This window comes from Hakea prostrata, chromosome 2 (genome assembly GCF_041222555.1).
Source record: "Hakea prostrata isolate BN-2017 chromosome 2, UWA_Hpros_2, whole genome shotgun sequence".
Lineage (NCBI taxonomy): Eukaryota > Viridiplantae > Streptophyta > Magnoliopsida > Proteales > Proteaceae > Hakea > Hakea prostrata.
The window spans coordinates 45,675,959-45,697,820 of NC_142601.1; the positions used below are offsets into that span (position 1 = coordinate 45,675,959).

The window sequence follows — 21,862 nt, forward strand, 5'->3', positions numbered from 1 at the left end:
CTTGTACGTTTTCCCTCCTTCTTGGCCCTTTTGGTTAATGAATTCTTTTATTCATCCAAAGAAAAAAAATCGTCTTCAGTTCTGCTTTCTAAATCTCACGATCAATAGTTTCACTGCTTCATGTTCAATCTTGTTGTAATGGATGCCGTAATATACTGTCTTTGTTTTTTTCTATCTTAAAATGTTTTGATTTCAAGGTTGGTCCCCATAGTTCCAACTTTCCATGTATCCTCCTGTTGTTTCAAGTTTCAAGCACCCAAATAATATATCATTAGCAGAAAGTTACTCGACCGAGGGATCTGATCTTGAAGGTCTATAGTCAGGTCTCCTATGATTAGTGCTAACAAATGCAGGTTTAGATCTTATCACTTGTTAGAACACTAAATAGCAGATCTGACAGGGATGGAGGATAGATGGGGGAGAGAAAGCGACTGTTAAGAGAAAATAGCTCGTACTACTAGTTCCTCAAATCCTCCCCCCCCCCCCCCCCCCCCCAAAAAAAAAAAAAAAAACCTCTCCACCCAGAAAAAAATAATAATAAAGACCCACAATGCCCTTTTTACAAAAACCAGAATACAAAGGAAGGATTCCTAATCCTACTAAGAACCACAAAAATTAGAAACATAATTGCAAAAGCAAACCTGAACTAGGATTGGGACTAGACTTACCATAGACTGAGTATGACTGACTCTAATTACAAATAGAAAAAGGACACCTGGGGGGCAGTGTTATTTATAGTATTGATTGTATACTAACTCTATATGCTTGATGTATATTTTGAGGATCTGATCATTGATGAAATCCAATTTTAATGCAGCTTGTCCCACCACAGTTTTTATACTAGTCACTACACCATTATACGTGTCTTTTTTTTTTTCCACAGAAAATAGAAATATGTAAATACCAAAATGAAGAGGCCTAATACAAGCTAATACCTGGGGCTACAACAGGAAGGAGTATCCTGTTGTATTGCCAAGATAGCTCGGCTAACACAAAAGAGCAAATATCCTGCTGTAGTATTTTAAGAAGGAAAAGATGCAATGGAAATGGTGGTCTAAGGCAGTAGCTATAGACAGCAGCGGAGGAGTGTGCTCCCCAGGCCAGCGCACAGTAGTTTGTCCAGACCTTATTCAACTTCAAGCCTCTAGTACACACTGATTGTAGTGGATGCAAAATCCCATCAATATGACCTCCAGCTTAGACAAAAAGACTAGCCCCATTCTGCCTATGGACGTGATGGGAACTGTACCTGCAACAATCAAAACACATTTAGAACAACAACAAGAGGATTCGAAGTTGGAGTAAGTGCCATAGCAAGAGTAGTAGGGCAGCATCCAAAGACTGAAAGGCAATAGGAGATCTTTACTTGTTGAATCCAAAACCCAATGGAAAGAAGAATTGTATGTGGATCAAACTGGGAATCAGAAAAAACAATCTTGTGAGAATTCCATAAGAAGTACCAAGTAACGAAAAACACTGCAAAAACCCATTGAAGCTGATATTTATGCCAATGAAGAGCGCAAAAATGAACACGTAAATCCAAAATAGAGCCACTAGGAGAAAAAAATTCAGCGCACAGCCCAGGGATACCAGCGGCCTAAAATCACTTAATGCATGCCAAGAGAAAATAAATGCGAAGGTGTTTCCACTTTTTGCCTGCAGAAAAAACAAAAAGGGTCCAATCTAGTTCACTTAGGCACAATACTTCAAACAGAGATTCCATTTTCAGCGGCCTCGTGAAAAATATTTAAAACAGGTGTGAAAATTGAATTTCCAGAAAACAATCCTCCATTGATGAACCATCGCATAATGATTAGTAAAGCTTGCAAGGCAAAAGTTTGAGTAGTAAACTTTCTAAAAGTACAGGTGAGTTAATCATGAACCAGACAGTCAAATTTGGAAAATGAGAGAGACAAAGTAAACAGGAAGAGTGTTAAGCAAAGAAGATATTTCCACCCATGATCAACAAATTTGACACCTTACAACAAGAAAGTCCAATTAAATGGGATAGGCAAAAGTTGGTTCTTCAATTGAGGCACCCAAGGATCATACCAAAATAAAATCACCTCCAAACCCAAAACATGATAAAATCTCCAAACTTAGGTATAACAAAAAGCAAACTATTCCTTGTCCAAGATCCATGATGCTTAAGCATTTTCAGTCAATGATAGAAGGGTGAGGGAAGTATTTACCTTTAATAATCCTAGCCCAAATAGAATCAGGCTCTAAAATTAGCCTCCTTGCTTCACTAAAAGGGCTTGATTATGAACATGAGCACTACAAAAACCAAGGCCCCAAAATTTGGTGGTGGCAACACGGGGTGTTCCATTTGATCATAGTATTATTAGGCTTACCCAGTTTCCCATTCCAAAAATGCAAGGAAAAGAATCCAGTTGTCTGCACACCATTAGGGGAAAAACAAAGTGCTGCATATAATATGATGGCATTCAAGAGCGAACCAGTTTATTAGAACCCTGCGCCTTGCATAAGAGAGATGGCTCGATTTCTATCAGGTTAGTTTGGAATGCATCTTATCAATAACAAATTCCAAATCTTTGAATTTAGAGTGTGATGAAAAGAGTCTGATTCCCAAGTGCTTACTTGTAAGTAGTTTCCCTGACACCATGAATTTTACAACTAAATTAACCAAATTAACTCTTTGGAGACTTATCATAACATTATGGATATCCCTCATTCATTCTCGATATTTGTTCATTTGACATCTAAGAAAATAAACAACTTCTTTTATTGATTTTCCTGGTGTAAAACTAAATTGTTGATGTAATTTTTGAGTTTCTCTTTTGAAGTGAGTTTCAGTTATTCTCTCTCATAATTTCACTGTATGGCTTATGATCTCTAGCAAGTTTCAACTTTGAATGTGGTCCACAGACCATGGTTCCAAGTCTCATCCCTCTAGTTTCAATTTTGAATAGAATTTCTATTTTATAGAACTCAACCACAATGCTTGAATGCTTTTATTTGATTAGTGGTAGAAAATAAATTCCATGTCTTTTTTCTGCTCACTGCTAACAGTGCATTGGCCTATTTTCAAAAAAGAAGAAGAAGAAAGGTTAGGAACTGTCCCAGCATCCCTCCTCATTCTTTGCTCCAGGGATCTCCCACTCCCCTGCACTTTCTTGCACACCCATATAACTCCCCTCCATCCCATCCCCCTCCCCCCCCTCCTTTCTTCTCATTAATGCTTTTCTCTGCCTCCTAATGCCTCTTTCACAGAACCTGCCTCCGCATGCCCTTTTTTCCTTAAGTCCTGAAAAATACGTCCCCACCACATGAAGATGTACTCTTGCACATACATGTTCTTTCTTTTCTATTTATTGTCATCTGCTATTCTGCTTAAGCTTAGGTAATTTCTTATAAATTTTAGGGGATAAATAGGTGCAGACACTGTGCTGCGATATGATCTCTCTCCCTCTCTAGAGGATAAATGGGCCTTGTGCTGGCTAGGTTCTCAAAAGTTGGAATCATTATCTAATGTAAAGTGCTAATCAAACATGTTTTCAAGAATGACAAAACCATTATTTTCTGTTTTTCCAGAAGAACAGGAAAAATGTTATTAAGTGAAGCCAGGATATGATAACATAGGAACAAAAGCACGTATGTGAAACAGAAATGGGTAAAGGGCACAGAAGGCCCAAATCTTGATGGCACATCCTGTTTTCTATTGACGTAAACAAATGCATCCATTTTTTTTTTTTGTTTTGTTGGTAAGTGATATAGATGTGTTATAAAACAAAGCTTCATCATTGCCCTTAACAAGACCAGGAAATTTCTTAAGATATGTTAGAATTTTTTATATTCTTTGAATCTCTTTAGAGTGACACGATACCTGTTCAATATATCTACAGGGAAGTAAGCAAAGGAAATTGCAGATAAAATCAGAGGAAGGGGGTGAAAGAAAACTATCTCAAGACTTGCATGGTGCCTGGTCTCCCACTGCTAACCAATGTCAACAAGAGGGAAATCAATTTGCATCTTCTGCTTTACAAACCTTTCCATCTTCAGTTCTTGGTCCACAAAGACATATTAGTGAGCCTGATTCTTTGAGATACCTACAAAGTTCCCATTCATATTTTCCTGCTGGGTATGGAAATCAGGTGCTTTCCAATATGCCTCCATTTCAAAACCATCCTGAGAGGGACAAGCCCCATCGGGTCCTTGTTAGTCATGAATTTTCTTCCAGATCATCGAACCAGGTCAGCACATTTAGGAAATCACCAGATGTTTCAACCAATTCTTTGATCATGACCCCGCAGGAAAAGATTGAAAAATTAAGGCGGCGGCAGCAAATGCAGGCAATGCTTGCTATTCAGAAACAACAGCAGCAATTCACTCATCAGGCTACTTGTACTGACCAATCAATGACCCAAAAGTGTCAGCAGGTATCTCAAAGTGATGATACAGTAGGAGCTATAATTGAGGCTGAAGAGAACTTAAAAATTCCACCATCCGCAGGCCCAACTTCACCTGTAGAGCAAGATGATTCCAATACAGTCTCTATGGTGGTTGATGAATGTTCACTGGAGGAAAGAATACTTAATCAGCTTCTAGAAGTTATTGGGAAGGTAACTGAGATTCATTGATTAACTTTCCTTTGTGAACTTCATTACATCTTATGCATCAAGTAATGCTTTGCCTGCAGTTGGATAATAGGACAAGGCTTTGTATTCGAGATAGCTTGTATCGTTTGGCCGAAAGTGCAATGCTAAGGCATAGTGCTGCTGATACAATCAGTACCAATAAAACTAGTGGGAACGAAAATGTGGCCGCTGCACAAGAAGAATCAAACAGTCACAACAGGTTTGAAATCTAGAAATCAACTGTTATGTTGCAGTAGTTGAATTGACTTTTTGTTGGTGAAAGCACAAATTTTACTCAATACATCATGAGTTTCTTAGAAGGAATATTCTGTTGGATTTTTTTCCTTTCCATGGGGACAGGAGGTGATGAAAACCCAGGTTTAGGGTTTGTTAACCAGGACCCTCTTTAATAGGAACCAGCATTGATTAGGGTTTCTGGAGGCTTTGGCTAAGGGTTTTAAGGTTTATAAGGCTGCTGAATTTGTTATTTCAGATCTGAAATTCTATAAGATTTTCAATTTCAGATTTGAAACTCAAATCCTAGGTCAACTAGAATTTGGCTAGGGTTAGGCTTAGGCTTAGGAGAGGGGGAAGGTATCATGCAGCTCAGAGTTGGTTATGTCTCTGTTCTGTAGTTTAGGGACTGTTTAGAGGAGGTAGGGGCAGAAGTATGAAGGTTTGAGAATTTTCTGGAGTTTAAAAATTCTGCGACTTCTCAAGGAAGAAGATGAAGTGCAGAAAGTTTCAAAACTCAAGGAAGAAGATGAAGTGCAGAAGGTTACACAACTCAATATTAGGACTGTGTTCTAGGCTTAAGGGTGATCAAAAGGGAAGGAAAAAGGGTCCTGGGAATATGGGTTTCCTATTAGGGTTAGGACTGTAGACGTGTGGAAGAAGAAGAGGATGCAAGATGACTTCTAGGACTTAGGAAAGGGCTGGAATTTTCAGAAAACTGAAGGGGAAGGGTGAGAGGATATTTGCAATGGGGTTAGGGCTGTTCCTAAGGTCTGAAACTAAAGGGGAGGGGTTGGGATGGCTGCAGGCAGCAAGGGAGGAAGGCTGGGGTTGGGGATGGGGTTACACTTACTTGTGAATTGAAAGAACTGCAGAATGCTCTCTGTAGAATGCTTGAATCACAATATTGCTGAAGCTTGAATGAGAAGGAGACAAATTGAAGTTGCACAAACAGAAGTAACTTCCAGCCGCAGGTCATCCTCCCAGGGATCCCACAACTATACCAGTCTATTCTTCAAAACTCAATTCATTCAATTAATCCAATCTGAAAAAAAACTTACACTAGAAAGGCTATTTATAGCCTGAAACAAAGGACTCAAACTCAAACTGGGTTACCCTGACTATTAGGGTCCCATCATAACTTAACATAGACTCTGAAAAAGGTATTTAATTACCATGCAATCTCAGCCCATGGATCTGAGGTTACACATAAGTCACCTAATACTAATTAGATAACTTTAGATTAACTCATGGATCTGAGGTTACACTTAAGTCACCTAATACTAATTAGATAACTAAACTGGACCCAAAAAGTAAAAAACTTTTCCTAGTTTAGGTTATCCTTGAAAGTAGGACTTCTTATAAAGGAAACAATGTTTTAACAACTCTATGACTCTCTTCAAAGCAAATGATTTGACTTTCAAGACTTCAAAATAAACTAAATTACTGGACTTTGCTCTTCATTATAGCTCAATCCAGGGGTAGGAATGGACCATTCTACTCCCGGGATGGATTCGGCCTCCTTGACTCAGTTGGGCTGGGACCTTTTTTTTTTTTTTTTTTTTTTTTTTTGAGGGGGGGGGGGGGAGTTCCAACCCTGGATACATTAGGAGGCCATTATGCACCCCCATGACTCTACAGGCTGGGCTGTTGCCTTTTTCAATTCAGACTTCTGAGATTCAGACAAAAGGTTAATACTCATGAATGTACACTTGATTGATGGCCTTACTGTAATTTCATGTGCTTGTATTAGCCCTCTTAAAGTGAATTCTGATCAAGTTTGTCATATTTGGTACAAGATCTGGACCCTGATTAAAGTCTATTTTCCATAGTCAACAAATGGGTGGTTCTGGAGCCTCTAGTAATAGTCATTCCAACTTTTAAAATGTGTGCATTTAGTTGCACTTTGGTTCCACCCAATACAGGATGAAACACCATCTATCTTAGCACTCAACTCATTGTTTCAAGAGGCACTTTTTCACCTTAAAACTCATAAACGGCACGATTGACTTCTGTGCCATGTTTTCTATTTTTGTTACTTAATCTCTATTGATATTTTCTGAGAATGAGAAAGTTAAAACGCATCCCTGTTATAATGTCCTATTGATAGAAACTGTTGAAGAGGTAAAGGAACTCATACAACATGATGTTCACCCCTAAGGAAACTAGAGCAACAGTTGGTTCAGTAATTTGTTATTGTCTGATGTGAGATGGTGACAGGAAAACAACCATTAGTAGTTTCTGGTTGGAATGCATGTGTATTCCGTGCAAGGCAGTGTTCTTATATGTTGATATTGATGGCCTTATGTGGAACTTGTTTTCTGCATTTTTCTTTATTTTGTGTGGCGTTCTAGGATCAGGATTATACTTTCTTTGTAAGATTTGATATTTTTGGACCAGACAAGATGATGTAATTCCAGGGTGAAGGGTACTTTTGTGGTTCTCCAAATCTGGGTTATGGGTCTCTTGTCTGTTTCCTTAAAATTTACTATATCAAAAATATAAATTTATCAAGTTCAGTAATTAATTTACAGCACTTTATTTGAGTGATCTTCATTAATATGTTATTCAACTGATTCGGCCACTTAGCTGAATGGTTTATGGTTCTAAAAGTTGGCTTCAGGAGGACTTTGGTCCCCTTGAAAATGTTCTGAATGGAAGTCCAAGCTAGATTAAATTCATGATACAAAGGTATAAAAGCATATGACTTTGGAACCACTATAAAGCAAAACACCTAGAATGGCGTAAGACGATGAATACTTTTTGAGATGACATGTCTAAATGCTAAGGTTCATTTTGAAGACTTCCCAATGTTGCCCATCTAATATCTGGTTTTACAGTTTTGCATCCTATTTTGTTAGGTCATCTTGGTCACTTTGGTCATCACATCATAACATCAACAGTATACACAGTTAGAAGATGTATCGGAATGTGGGCAATCCTCCCTAGGCTGGCATTATATTGCCCCATCTTGATCTCTATCATTTATTCAGTAGCATAGATCAATCACTATCAGCACTAGCAAAATGGTTGCTTTGTGTCTTATACCTTCTCCAATGTATGCTGCTATAGTCTAAGACGATCATGCCTGGTTTCTGTTTCTTAAGGCGAAGGTAGAATTAGTAAAGGCACTTGCAAGGTGCAACATTTCCATTGAAGCGGGGTGGTTTTGTGTATAAAATATGTGAGGTTTCAGTTGAAGATTGTCAATTCTAATTAGAATAAGGAAGAGAGAAGACAAGAGAGGAGGGACGAGACCATGATTTTCTGTGGAGCTTCACAGAGAACGAACTTGTAAAGACTCCAAGAACTGTACCTTTTATTTATAGGTGTAGATTACATATTTACATAGAAAACGAAGTAAAACTCTATCATAGAAAAATGAAATAGGAAGCAAATTCCCAAATCAACTCAAACTCTAGCTCCTAAAGCCATCTATTTTCTTGACTCATTTGCCCTTTATTCCAGCGAAGTTGACTAATGTTTACTTATTTGTAGAACTTTAATAATCATTCATTATCATGTGGCCTTGATTGAGGTGTAAGTCTTCTGAATTAAGTTGGTTTTGTACTGACTTTTTTGAACTAGGGTGGAACTATTGCCTTTCATTTTCTTCTTTTTATCACTGTTGGTGAAATTCCTATCCTAATACAACCATTAGTTGACCTTAACATCCAAGATATCCTGTACGGTTATTCACTTTTGATCTATGCTCTCCCACGGTTAAGAGCACTAAATCAAGTAACCTTGCTTCGACCTATTCTTTTAGATGAAAAGGGAAGAATGGTTTCTTAAAGTGAACCGAACTCCCAATAAGCAAATGCTTAATATGATAGTAATTTTCCTTCCGTTACTACGTCATTTATCCCATGTATAAAGAAACCCACACACCAATGACTCTTTAACTTGAGGATTAAGTTACCCGTTACAACCAATTCTCCACGCCCTACCTACAATTTATGAAACAACCTAAATATTTGTTTCCCTTAATATGCCTCCATAAGACTTATTCAAGCCTCAACAGTTGCTGAGTTCCCACTCTATATACTTGCTTAAATTAATAAACCGTTGTCACTTCCCTTGAGAGAGCCACCTCGTAACATTTCCTCCCCCTTGATTTCACCCTTGACCTCAAGGGTAGGGAAACATTTCTTTAATTCGTCTAAATTCTCCCAAGTTGCATCTGCAGGAGCCAATCCCTTCCAATGCACCAAAACTCTTCAATTTAACAAAGCTTGTGGCTGAACAATAACAATGTCTTCTTCCTTGTTGAGAAAGAAGATTAGGAAAATGGCTTTGCTTATCTCAGAGAGATCCCAAGCCCTTTTATAATTAAGTGAAGAGTGAACTAATACATATTTATCCCTTTCTTTTTCAACAAGAATAATAAATACACTACCACCCCATTAATGCTCAACCACACTAGCTCTTAACTCTCAACCACTCACCACCCACAATGAATGTGGGAAAGTCTCAACCACACCCCCTCAAGTTGAAGCAAAGATATTAGTCATGCTCAGCTTGCCTACAATAGGATGAAATCTCCTTCCTTCAAACCCTTGGTGAAAATCTCAGCCACTTGGTCTCCAGACCTCACAAAAGGCATACAGATCAGACCTTGCTCCAACTTTCCTTTGACAAAAAAATCTGTCGATCTCAATGTGCTTAGTTCGATCATGTTGCATGGGATTATTAACAATACTAATAGCAACTTCGTTTTCACAATACAACATCATAGGACTTGAAACTTGAACTCCGATGTCTTCTAGTAGACCTTTCAACCACAATAGCTCACAAACTCCACAAATCATAGCTTTATATTCAGCTTCCATACTAGATAAAGCCTCCACATTTTGTTTCTTACTCCTCTAAGTAAATAGGTTACCTCCAACAAAGGTACAATAACCTGAAATTGACTTGCTGTCTGGAGACCCCTCCCAATCTGCATCAGTATATGCTTCTACCTTTAGATTATCTGTTGGTGACAATAGCATCCCTTTCCCAGGAGTTCCCTTCAAATACTGCAATATTCTAGTAACTGCCTTCATGTGAGCTGAGTGTGGATCATGCATAAACTAACTTATTAGCCCTACAGCATAAGTAAATATTAGGCTTGGTATAAAATAAGTAGATAAGCTTCCCTATCAGCCATTGATATCTTCCTTTGTCCACTGGTTCTCCCTCTTTCTCCTTGAGTTTAACTCCGACCTCAATAAGGGTATCAACTGCTCTACACCCCAACATTCCCACTTCAGATAAAAAATCTAGAACCTACTTCCTTTGGGATAGGTATATACCCTTCTTTGATCGGACCACCTCAATTCTTAGGAAGAATTGTAGCTTTCCTAGATCTTTAATCTCAAACTCTTTGCGAAAAAAGTCCTTCAACCTCTATATTTCTTCACCATTATTCCCTGTGATAACAATATCATCCACATAAACAATGAAAAGAGTGATCTTGGTACCTGACTTTTTGACAAACAGTGTGTGATCAACATTACTTTGCTTGTCCCAATAGAAGCCACTGTCTTCTGGAGACGCCCAAACCAACACCTAGGAGTTGTTTTAACCCATAAATTAATCTTTTCAATTGACATACTTTTCCTATGGTGTTGTCATCAGAGAAGCCATATGGGATCTCCATATAGACTTCTTCCTCCAACTCCCCGTGTAAGAAGGCATTTTTGACATCTAGTTGGTGCAAGTTCCAGTTTTTGTTCACAGTTATAGACAATAAAACTCTAACGGTGTTTAGTTTTGCAACAGGGGAAAAAGTTTCCTAATAATCAATCCTATAAGTCTGGGTAAACCCCTTTGCAACTACTCTTGCCTTCGACCTATTGACCAATCAATGATATTCTATTTGACCACAAACACCCATTTACATAGCCCACGGGTTTCTTTCCTGGAGGAAGTGTAACCAGCTCCCAAGTATCGTTCTTCTTCATTGCCTACATTTCTTTTACCATGGTTGCCTTCCATTTTTTATCAACATAGGCTTCCTACCTACTCTAGGAACAGAGACAGATTATAAAAGGATATAAAAGCACGGTAGGAATCAGACAAATAATTAGAAGAAACACACTTAGCTATGGGAAGTTGGATACAAGATCTAACTCATTTTCTAATAGCAATAGGAAGATCAGAAGAAGATACCTCAAGAAAAACAATAGGATTTGATGCTAGAGTGGGAGATTGGAGTGGTAGCATATTAACTTTCTCTACCTGCTTAAGCTGATTGGGATACTTCCTTAGATAAGTCTGCACTTTCGAGTTCTGATCAATTGTGTTTTGAAAGACATCGGTAGCTTGTCTCGCATGAGTGGTCTCCCCTTGACTAGGATCCACACAAGGTTCAAAGGAGCCAAAAGGGAATTGGAATCCTTAGGTAAGTTGGCCGAAGTCTAATTTCTTCCTAACTTCTAAGTTTTGGGTGTGTGAGTCTATATGTGGAGGAAAGTCCAAGGTAGGAAAAACACCTCTCCTCTAGGACTCTTCCCCTAGAGAGGTGTATAATAAGGACAACACTCATTAAAAACAACATTCATAGACACAATGAATCTCCGGGAAGGAGGATGATAACATTTGTACCCCAAAAAATATGCAGCATAGGCCACAAGGAGCCAGCTTACTCTAGTGGGCAGTGATTCTGGCATAACACACATCCAAAAACCTTTAGGGAATAGCAAATAAGGAGTCCTCCTGGAGAATTGCTTTGGGACTTTGGAAACCAAGTATCCTATTTGGCATCTTATTCATAAGGTAAGAGGTAATGAGTATAGCATCACTCCAGTATTGGTCAAGGACATTCATGGCAATGATAATAGAATGGTCTATATCAAGTAGATGCCGATTCTTTCTTTCAGCAACCCCATTTTGGGCAGCCATATCAACACAACTTATCTGGTGTATTATGCCATAGTCAGAGAGATATCTCTGAAACTCACCAACAATATATTTGGTTCCATTGTCACTGCGAAGGATCTTCACTGTGGCATTGAACTGAGTTTTTGTCATAGTATGAAAATCACGAAAACAGCAACAAAACCTAATTTTTTTTATTTTAAAAGATAAATCCATGTAGAACGAGAGTGACAATCAATAAAAGTAACGAAGTATCGATGGCCAATAACAGACACACATCGGCAAGGGCCCCACACATCAGTATGAATTAACTTAAAAGGAATAGATTTTCTATTATGAAGAGAAGATAAATAAGTAGAACGAGTCTACTTTGCAAAAATGCAGGCTTCACAAAAAAATCGTCCTTATGACAACAACAGACTAAATCAGGTAATACTTTCTTAAAAGTTCCTAGAGGGGGGTGACCTAACCTGCGATGCCACTCATGGAGGTATGATATTACTGAATGGATCTGACGAGAAGATGCTGACAGAGCAAAAGTAGATCCATCAATCGGCTCTAGTAGGTAGAGTCCATTCTCTAGTTTACTATGTCCAATCTCCTTCCCGCTGCCAAATCCTAGAAGACACAGTAAGATAGACAAAATGTCACTTTACAATTCAAGTCATGTGTAAGACTACTGATAAAGAGCAAGTTGGTGGAGAAGGAGGGGACATGTAAAACTTTAGGCAATAAAAGTGATGGAGAATGCTGAATGGTCCCTTTTCCACAATGGAAGAATAAGAGCCATCAACAATTCAAACTTTATCTTTCCCGGAAGTTGGAGAATAATGTAAGAAAAACGAGGAGGAACCTGTCATATGATTTGTGGCTCTAGTATCAATGATCTAATGGGCAGAAACAAAAGAAACATGGAAGTTGGTAAAAATTTTCCTTGAAGTAGCAAGGTAGGAGTTGGTAGGGGAGGAAGCAATAGTAGAGGCTGTTGTAGGATTCTACTAGGAGTCCAATCAGAGTTTGTATAGGAGTTTAATTAGAGTTTGTATTCATGTAAAATTCTATTCCTTGTAATAGTCTACTTTCCACTTAATTATAAATAGAGGGCTTGAGATCATGGATCAATAAGCCATTCTACCAATTTCATATTTCTCAACATGGCATCAGAGCCTAAGTTCGATTAGGGAAGAAAAAGAGAAAAAATTCTTGGTGAGGAAAACCTACCTCCATTACCGAGACGTCCCTCCGAGCAGCCATCCCCCCCCCTTTTTTTTTTTTTTTTCTTTGAAAAAGAAAAAAGAAGAGAAGAAGAACCATCACCGCTGCAATTATACCATCACCGCTGCATCTCTTATCGAGCGAGAAGCCACCATCGTAATTCCCTGAATTTTTTTCAAAAAAACCCATCGTTTTTTTCTCGGCCAGTTCTGTTTTTTTCGGTTCTTCAGTTCCACTGCACCCATCGCAAACCCTCAAAACCCATCGCAACCCATCTCCTATTTTCTCTGTTCTTCAGTTCCCACTGGCCACTGCACTATAGTGGGTTCGATTAGGGAAGACCAAGAAGAAAAGGAAAGAAGAGAAGAAAGAGAAGAAACACCATCGCTGCTGCTTATCGCTACTTGCTGCATCTACCGCCTCAATTCGAGAAGAACAGTAACAGAAAAAGTAGAAGAGAAACTGCTGCGCCACCATCGCCATCGCCATCACCATCGCCATTGCCTTCCCTTTTGCTTTCGTTCTCATCATCTCTCCGGCTTTTGGGACTTCAGGAAGAAGAAGAGAAAACGAATCAGATATCCTATGACGATGGCTGAACCAGGTACACAATAAATCTTGGTCGAACCATATTTTGGTTCTCTCCAAATTTAGACTAAATCATATTTAAAACATATTTTGGTTCTCTCCAAATTTAAACCAAACCAGACCATTGCATATTTGGCCAAACCATATTATTATTATTTTCTTTCTTCTAATCTACTATTCTGTTAGAGAGAGAGATTGGCTATTGCATTCTGCGACGTTTTAGTTTTTTTTCAAAAGGTGAAGACTAAAGAACTGCAGAAAATTTTGTTGAACATTACCCCACTCTTCATCCTCTTTCGGTAAGATTTGATGGGACAAATTTCTTGATTTGGTCCCGATCTGCTTACTGGACTATTGCTGAAAGAGGACTTGTTGGATACATTACGGGCACCACTATCAAACCTACTACCACAAGCGTTTCACAGGATAAATGGATCTCGAATGACTCTTTTATTATGTCATTTCTCTTGAATTCCATGATTCCAAATATTGCCCGTGGATATCTATTACTTGATATTGCTGCCCAAATCTGGAAGGCTACTACTGAAACATATGGACAGTTGGGGAATGATGCATATGTTTATGAGCTACGAAAGAAGCTTCATGAGACTACCCAAAAAGAACTGACTGTGGCCCACTATTATACTGAGTTGCGATCTCTTTGGCAAGAGTTGGATCATTATGGGGATTATCACCCCACTAATCCAGATGATGTGGTGACTTATAAGAAGCACATTGATAAGATTCGAGTATATGACTTCTTGGCAAGTTTGAACGTGGAGTACAATCAGATCAGAGTGCAAGTCTTAATTCGTTCTCCCTTTCCTACACTAGAACAGTCTTATGCTCTTGTTCAGTGTGAAGAAAGTCATCGATTAGCCATGCTTCATACTCCTATTATGGAGAAATCAGCTTTACAATCTATTCGCACTAAATCTGATCCGGCTAAGGAGATTGTCAAGTGTGAGCACTGTCACAAACCATATCATACCAAGGAAAATTGTTGGAAACTACATGGGAAGCCTGCTGATTTTAAGCAAAAACGAGCACAAAGAAAGGGAAAACCAAAGGCTAATCTTTTTTAGACAGTTTCCACCACACCCTTTGCAGACATTGGTTTTTCACAAGAAGAGTTCGCTACTCTGCGACGTATTCTGCAGTCTTCTACTACCGGTACAGCCTCGACCACTGCTTCCTCTACTACCAATACCAACTCCTACCTTGCTACTTCGGGTAAAACTTATATAGGCTTTTAAGCTTCTTCATTCAGCATTCTCCATCACTTTCTTTGTCTAAAGTTTTACATGTTCCCTCTTTCTCTACTAACTTGCTCTCTATCAGTAGTCTCACACATGACTTGAATTGTAAAGTGATTTTTTTTCCATCTCACTGTGTCTTCAAGGATATGGTCACGGGGAAGGAGATTGGATGTGGTAAACTAGACAATGGACTTTTATTTGCTCGAGCCGATTAGAGAATCTACATCTGCTTTGACTACATCTTCTAATCCGGTCCATTCGGTAATATCAGACCTTCATCAGTGGCACCGTAGGCTAGGTCACCCCCCTCTAGGAACTCTTAAGAAAATATTTCCTGATTTGGTTTCTTCTTGTAATAAGGATAATTTTTTTTGTGAAGCCTGCATTTTTGCGAAGCAGACTCATTCTACTTATTTACCTTCTCTTCTTAATAGAAAACCTATTCCTTTTATGCTAATTCATACTGATGTGTGGGGTCCTTGCCGACGTGTGTCTATTACTGGCCATAGGTACTTTGTTACTTTTATTGATTGTCACTCTCGTTCTACATGGATTTATCTTTTAAAACAAAAAAATGAGGTTTTCCGACGTTTTTGTGATTTTCATAATATGATTAAAACTCAGTTCAATGCCACTGTGAAGATCCTTCGCAGTGACAATGGCACAGAGTATATTGATGGTGAATTTCAAAGATATCTCTTTGACTTTGGCATAATACATCAAACCAATTGCGTTGATACGGCTGCCCAAAATGGGGTTGCCGAAAGGAAGAATCGGCATCTCTTAGAGATAGCCCGTTCCAGTATGATTGCTATGAATGTCCCTGAGCAATACTGGAGTGATGCTATACTCACTGCTTCTTACCTTATGAATAGGATGCCCAGTAGAATACTTGGTTTTAAATGTCCTAATAAGATTCTTCAGGGAGCCTCTTCTTTTGTTATTCCCCCAAAGGTTTTTGGATGCGTGTGTTATGCCAGAATCACAACCCACCAGAGTAAGCTGGCTCCCCACGGCCTACGCTGCATATTTTTGGGGTATTCTGCTACTCAAAAAGGGTACAAATGTTATCATCCTCCCTCCAGGAAAACCATTGTATCCATGGTTGTACTTTTTCATGAGTTTTGCCCTTACTATACACCTCTCAAGGGGGAGAGTCCTAGAGGAGAGGTGTTTTTTCCGACTCGAGATCTTCCTATCACACAACAACACAACTTAAGAGTCCCAGAAGAGTTTCCTGACTAGGGGGAGACTTCGGCCAAGTATACCGAGGACTCTAATCCTCCCCCTTCGATTTCTAAACCATGTGAAGAACCTAGTCAGGGGGAGACCACTCCAGTGAGACACACTGTTGGGGTCTTTCAAAACCAGATTGACCAGAATAAGGAGGTGCAGATTTATCAGAGAAAGAAATACAACCAGCCAAAGCAGGTGGAGAAAGGTGATACATTACCACTTCAGTCTCCTGCTCCAGAATCAAATTCTACTGAGGTATCTTCTTCTGATCTTCCTATTGCTGTTAGAAAAGGGGTCAGATCTTGTACTCAACATCCCATAGCTAAATATGTTTCTTATAACTCTTTGTCTGACTCCTACCATGCTTTTATATCCTCTCTGTCATTTGTATCTATTCCTAAAAGTTGGCAGGAAGCCTATGTTGATAAGAGATGGAAGGAAGCTATGGTAGAGGAAATGCAGGCAATGAAGAAAAATGACACTTGGGAGCTGGTTACACTTCCTCCAGGAAAAAAACCAGTGGGATGCAAATGGGTATTTGTGGTTAAACAAAATATGGATGGATCAGTTAACAAGTTGAAAGCTAGACTAGTTGCAAAGGGGTTTACCCAGACCTATGGGATTGATTATCAGGAGACCTTTGCCCCTGTTGCGAAACTAAATACTGTCAGAGTTCTGTTGTCTGTAGCTGTGAACAAACACTGGAACTTGCACCAACTAGACGTAAAGAATGCCTTCTTACACGGAGAGTTAGCAGAAGAGGTCTATATGGAAATCCCACATGGTTTTTCCGATGACAATACTGCAGGGAAAGTCTGTCGGTTGAAGAGGTCAATATATGGGTTAAAACAGTCTCCTAGATGCTGGTTTGGACGCCTTCTGAAGGCAATGACTTCTATTGGGTACAAGCAAAGCAATGCTGATCATACACTATTTGTCAAGAAGTCAGGTACTAACATCACACTTCTCATTGTTTATGTAGACAATATTGTCATCACAGGGAATGATGGTGAAGAAATTCAAAAGTTGAAAGACTTTCTTGGCAGAGAGTTTGAAATTAAAGATCTAGGGAAGTTACAGTATTTCTTAGGGATTGAGGTGGCTCGATCAAAGAAGGTATATTCCTATCCCAAAGAAAGTATGGCCTAGATCTATTATCAGAAGTGGGAATGTTGGGGTGTAAAGCAGTTGATACCCCTATTGAAGCTGGAGCTAAACTTAAAGAAAAATAGGGAGAACCAGTGGACAAAGGAAGATACCAAAGGCTGGTAGGGAAGCTTATTTACTTGTCCCTACACCAGGCCAAACATTGCTTATGCTGTAGGGATAGTGAGCCAATTCATGCATGATCCATATTTAGCTCATATGAAGGTGTTACTGAATACTACGGTATTTGAAGGGAACTCCTGGAAAAGGAATACTTCTATCACCCACCGATAATCTAAAAGTAGAAGCATACACCGATGCAGACTGGGCTGGATCTCCAGACAGGAAGTCAATTTCAGGTTACTGTACCTTTGTTGGAGGTAATCTAGTTACTTGGAAAAGTAAGAAATAGAATGTGGTAGCTTTATCTAGTACCGAAGCTGAATACAGAGCTATGGTTCGTGGAGTTTGTGAGCTACTATGGATGAAAGTCTTGCTGCAAGATATTGGAGTCCAAGTTCCAAACCCTATGATGTTATATTGTGACAACAAGGCTGCTATTAGTATTGCTAATAATCCAGTGTAACATGATCGAACTAAGCACATTGAAATTGACAGGTTTTTTGTCAAATGAAAGTTGGAACAAGGGCTTATCTACATGCCTTTTGTAAGATCTGGAGACCAAGTAGCAGATGTTTTCACTAAGGGTTTGAAAGAAAGAGATTTCCTTCCTATTGTAGGAAAGTTGGGCATGACTAATATCTATGCCTCAACTTAAGGGGGAGTGTAGGATTCTACTAGGAGCCCAATTAGAGTTTGTGTAGGAGTTAAATTAGAGTTTGTATTCATGTAAAATTCTATTCCTTGTAATAGTCTACTTTCAACTTAATTATAAATAGAGGGCTTGAGATCATGGATCAATAAGCCATTCTACCAATTTCATATTTCTCAACAGCTATACCGGCAGTAGGATTGCAAAATACGTCGCAGAGTAGCTAATTCCTCCTGTGAAAAACTAACGTCGGCCGAGGGTGTTGTGGAAACCTTCTTAAAAAGATTAGCCTTCGGTGTTCCCTTTCTTTGTGTCGTCTTCTGCTTAAAATCTGCAGGCTTCCAATGGAGCTTCCAACAATTGGTCTTGGTATGATATGGTTTGTGATAGTGCTCACACTTGACAATCTACTTGGTTGAATCAGATTTGATGCTAACAGATTGCAAGGCTGATTTCTCCACAATAGGAGCATGAAGCATTGCTAATTGATGACTTTCCTCACACTAAACAAGGGCATAAGAATGTTCTTGTACCCTGATCTAATCATATTCCACATTCAAACCTACCAAGAAGTCGTATACCCGAATTTTATCAACATGTTTCTTGTAAGTAACCACATCTTTTGGATAAGTGGGGTGATAATCCCCATAATGATCCAACTCATCACAACTTAGCATAATATTGGGCCACATCAGTTCCTTTTGAGTAGTCTCATGAAGCTTCTTCCGTAGCTCATAAACTTGTGCATCATTCACCAACTGTCCATATGTTTTTGTAGTAGTCTTCTAGATCTGGGCTGCTAGTATCAAGTAATAGGTATCCACGGGCAATATTGGGATTCATGAGTTCAAAGGGAATGACATAATAAGAGAGTCATTCAAGATCCATTCATCTGGTGAAACACTTATAGTGGTAGGTTTGATAGTGGTGCCCATAATGTATTTAACAAGTCCTCTTCCGACAATAGTCAAGTATGTAGATCGAGACTTGATCAAATAATTTGTTCCATCAAATCTTACCGAAAGAGGAGGAAGAGTGGAGTAATGTTTGGAGCCACTAGGAGCAATAGTACCATCGGTGGTTGCCATGTCAAAAGACTATTTGCAGTTCTTCAATCTTCATCCTTTCGAAACAACAACAGGTCTGGTTTTAGCAACAAGCTCAACAACCACTATCACATGCTTCTAGTGCTTTTTCAACTAAATCTTCAACTCGGGAGCAGTAGCATGAGCAGGTAGAAGAAGCTGAACCTCCACAACAAACTTCTGCACCACCAGCAGATATGCTCCACAAACAACAATGCTTGGCGGAAGTTGCAAGTTTAATTGACGAAGAAGAAGAAGAAGAAAAGAAGCCGTGAGGAAGTTGCAGCGGCAATGGCAGCGGCAGCGACAATGAGGGAAATCGGGAGAAAGAAGGTTTTTCTAGTTCACTCTTTCTTCCTTAATCGAAATTAGGCTTTGATACTATGTTGAGAAAGAAGATTAGAAAAATATCTTGCTTATCTCAAAGAGATCCCAAGCCCTCCTATAATTAAGTGAAGAGTGAGCTAATACATATTCACCCCTTTCTTTTTCAACAAGAATAATAAATACACAACCACCCCATTAATGCTCAACCACACTAGCTCTCAACTCCCAACTTTCAACCACTCACCACCAACAATGAATGTGGGAAAGTCTCAACCATATTCCTCTACGTCTGGAAGCTCCCCAAGCACTTGGATCTTTTTCCCCACCTTTTTCTTGAGACAAGATACATAGAAACACAGGTTGAATCTTTGATACCTTGGCAATTAAAGCTTGTATGCCACTTGGCCTATCTTTTGGATGACTTCAAATGGTCCATAGTAACATGGAACTTGATATTTCTTCAAAGTGCTATTGAGATATGTTGATAAGGTTGAAGTTCTAGGTAGACAAAGTCTCCTACATAAAATGGGTGATATACTGACCATCAGTCTTATGACTAGTAAAATACTAGAAATACATCTCCACAAGTCCGAAGTGCCACCTCTATTTGACCATCTGTCTATACGTGATATGCTGATGAAAAATTGAAATGGGTTCCTTGCAAATGGAAAAATTCCTTCCAAAATTGACTCGTGAAGACTATATCTCTATCACGAACAATAGTCTGAGGCATCCCATACAAATAAAATTTTTCTCAAAGAATATTTGAGCCATTGAGGTGGCCAAATATGGATGTTGAATAAGAATAGAAGCGTGCAAATTTAGAAAGTTAATCTACCACGACAAATATGGTAGATTTTCCTTTAGAAATTGGCAATCCATTTTAAAATCCATTGAAATATCGGTCCATACCTGAGTGGGAATAGAAAGTGGTTGGAGTAGACCAGCAAGAAAGGTATTTTTCCATTTGTGTCATTGACATGTGTCACATTGCTTGATGTGTTTCTTGATTTTTTATGGGCCGGGTCTCCCGAGGTACATATGGCCGGCCCTTCGAGTGTCTCGGTGATACAAACAAAGAAAAGACGAATTCTAGTCACATCACCGACCAAATCTTACCAAAGGAGGAAATAGAATCGAAGGCTTACAGCGCCTTATTTCCTTCCCATTGATTCCCCCGCCAATCAAGCTGCACTTCCTTCTAACAAGCGGCTAAGAGTTAGCAAGCTACCTTTCTCCTTATTCCATTTCAATATAAAATGGATTGTTTCTGTTGAAGAGATTGAGATAGCCTTCATTGATGCTAGCATATAACTCCTCAACAACAATAGAATAATTAGTGGAGAGTCTTCCAACAAATAGATTCTATTTATTTAAGAAACAAAATACCCTCTTTGTGTCTTCATAGCCCAACTGCCTCTCCCTCTTGTACACGGTTCTTGATTTCTTGAAATTTTGGATTGGTCTGCACCTCTTTAATTGTATTGAGCCACTGTGGGACCAGGCTGGACATTGCAAAGTTCTTTCCATTTTCTCCTTTTCTGCTACCACATTTCTCTTCTTGTTTTATAGGAAATTACGAAATCATACCCCCATCAATTTGACTATCTCTGTTGGGCTGGTGTAGTGATCTTTTTTATCCCATAAATATTTAAAGCTTCTTTGATTTGTTTGCATAATAAATTATTGACCCAATAGATAATGCCTCCGACGTTGCACTGCAAGAACTAGAGCAAGCATTTCTTTTTCAAAGGTGGATAAAAATAAATTTCTACCTTACAGGACATGGCTAAAGAAAGCCATCAGCTTTTTTGGCATCAAAACTCCTCCAATACCTCATATCCTATTCAGGACTCTGGATTGAATAGATGAATTAAAACCGTTGCTTGTCGTGCTTCCTTGCTTTGAGGATGTAGGGACACGAGCACATTCTATATTCTCCCGGCTGAGTGGAACCAATTTGAAACTAACCTTCCCTGATGTTAGCTAGCTCCCTCTCCCATGAAAGACTTTCTCTTGTCTTTCTTCCTTCAATCCAAGAAATTCATCTGTCTCTTATTCCATTCCTGAGTTGAGATGCATCACAGTCAATCTCAAAAGATTTAGAAAAATCTTGGAGTGCCGTCATAGGGGCCTGAGTCATCACCAGTTTGAGTTGTTCAAATGCTTCTTTAGAACTTGGCTCCAATTTGAACCTTCCTCTCTTTAGTATGTTGGTGAGAGGGGCTGCAATTTTACTTTAATTTTGAAGGAATTTATGGTATACCCTGTCAGTCCCAAAAAGCCTCTCAATGCCTTTTCTGATTATGGTTTGGACCACTCAAGCATGGTTGCTGTCTTTTCTTCGCCCACTATCACTCCTTTGCTGATGATGTGCCCGAGGTATTTCACCTTCCATTGGCAGAAACTACATTTCTTCTTCTTTGCATACAAGTGGTGAGATCTCAAATGGAAAAGTACAATGCTAACATGAACTAAATGTTCTTCCATGGTTTTACTGTAAGTTAAGGTATCATAAAAAATACTAGTAAAAGCTTA

The 21,862-nt window shown here is 39.0% G+C and overlaps 1 protein-coding gene across 3 annotated transcripts in view; it reads left to right on the plus strand.

Moving 5' to 3' along the window:
- LOC149024471 (protein LNK2-like) overlaps positions 1 to 21,862 on the plus strand; it is a 62,622-nt gene that overhangs the window by 34,468 nt on the left and 6,292 nt on the right. For all 3 annotated transcript variants that reach the window (XM_089144693.1, XM_089144695.1, XM_089144694.1), the window contains 2 exons: positions 3,867 to 4,583; positions 4,661 to 4,818. In XM_089144693.1, coding sequence (XP_089000819.1) covers positions 3,867 to 4,583; positions 4,661 to 4,818 — 875 coding nt within the window. The remainder of the gene's footprint in view (positions 1 to 3,866; positions 4,584 to 4,660; positions 4,819 to 21,862) is intronic.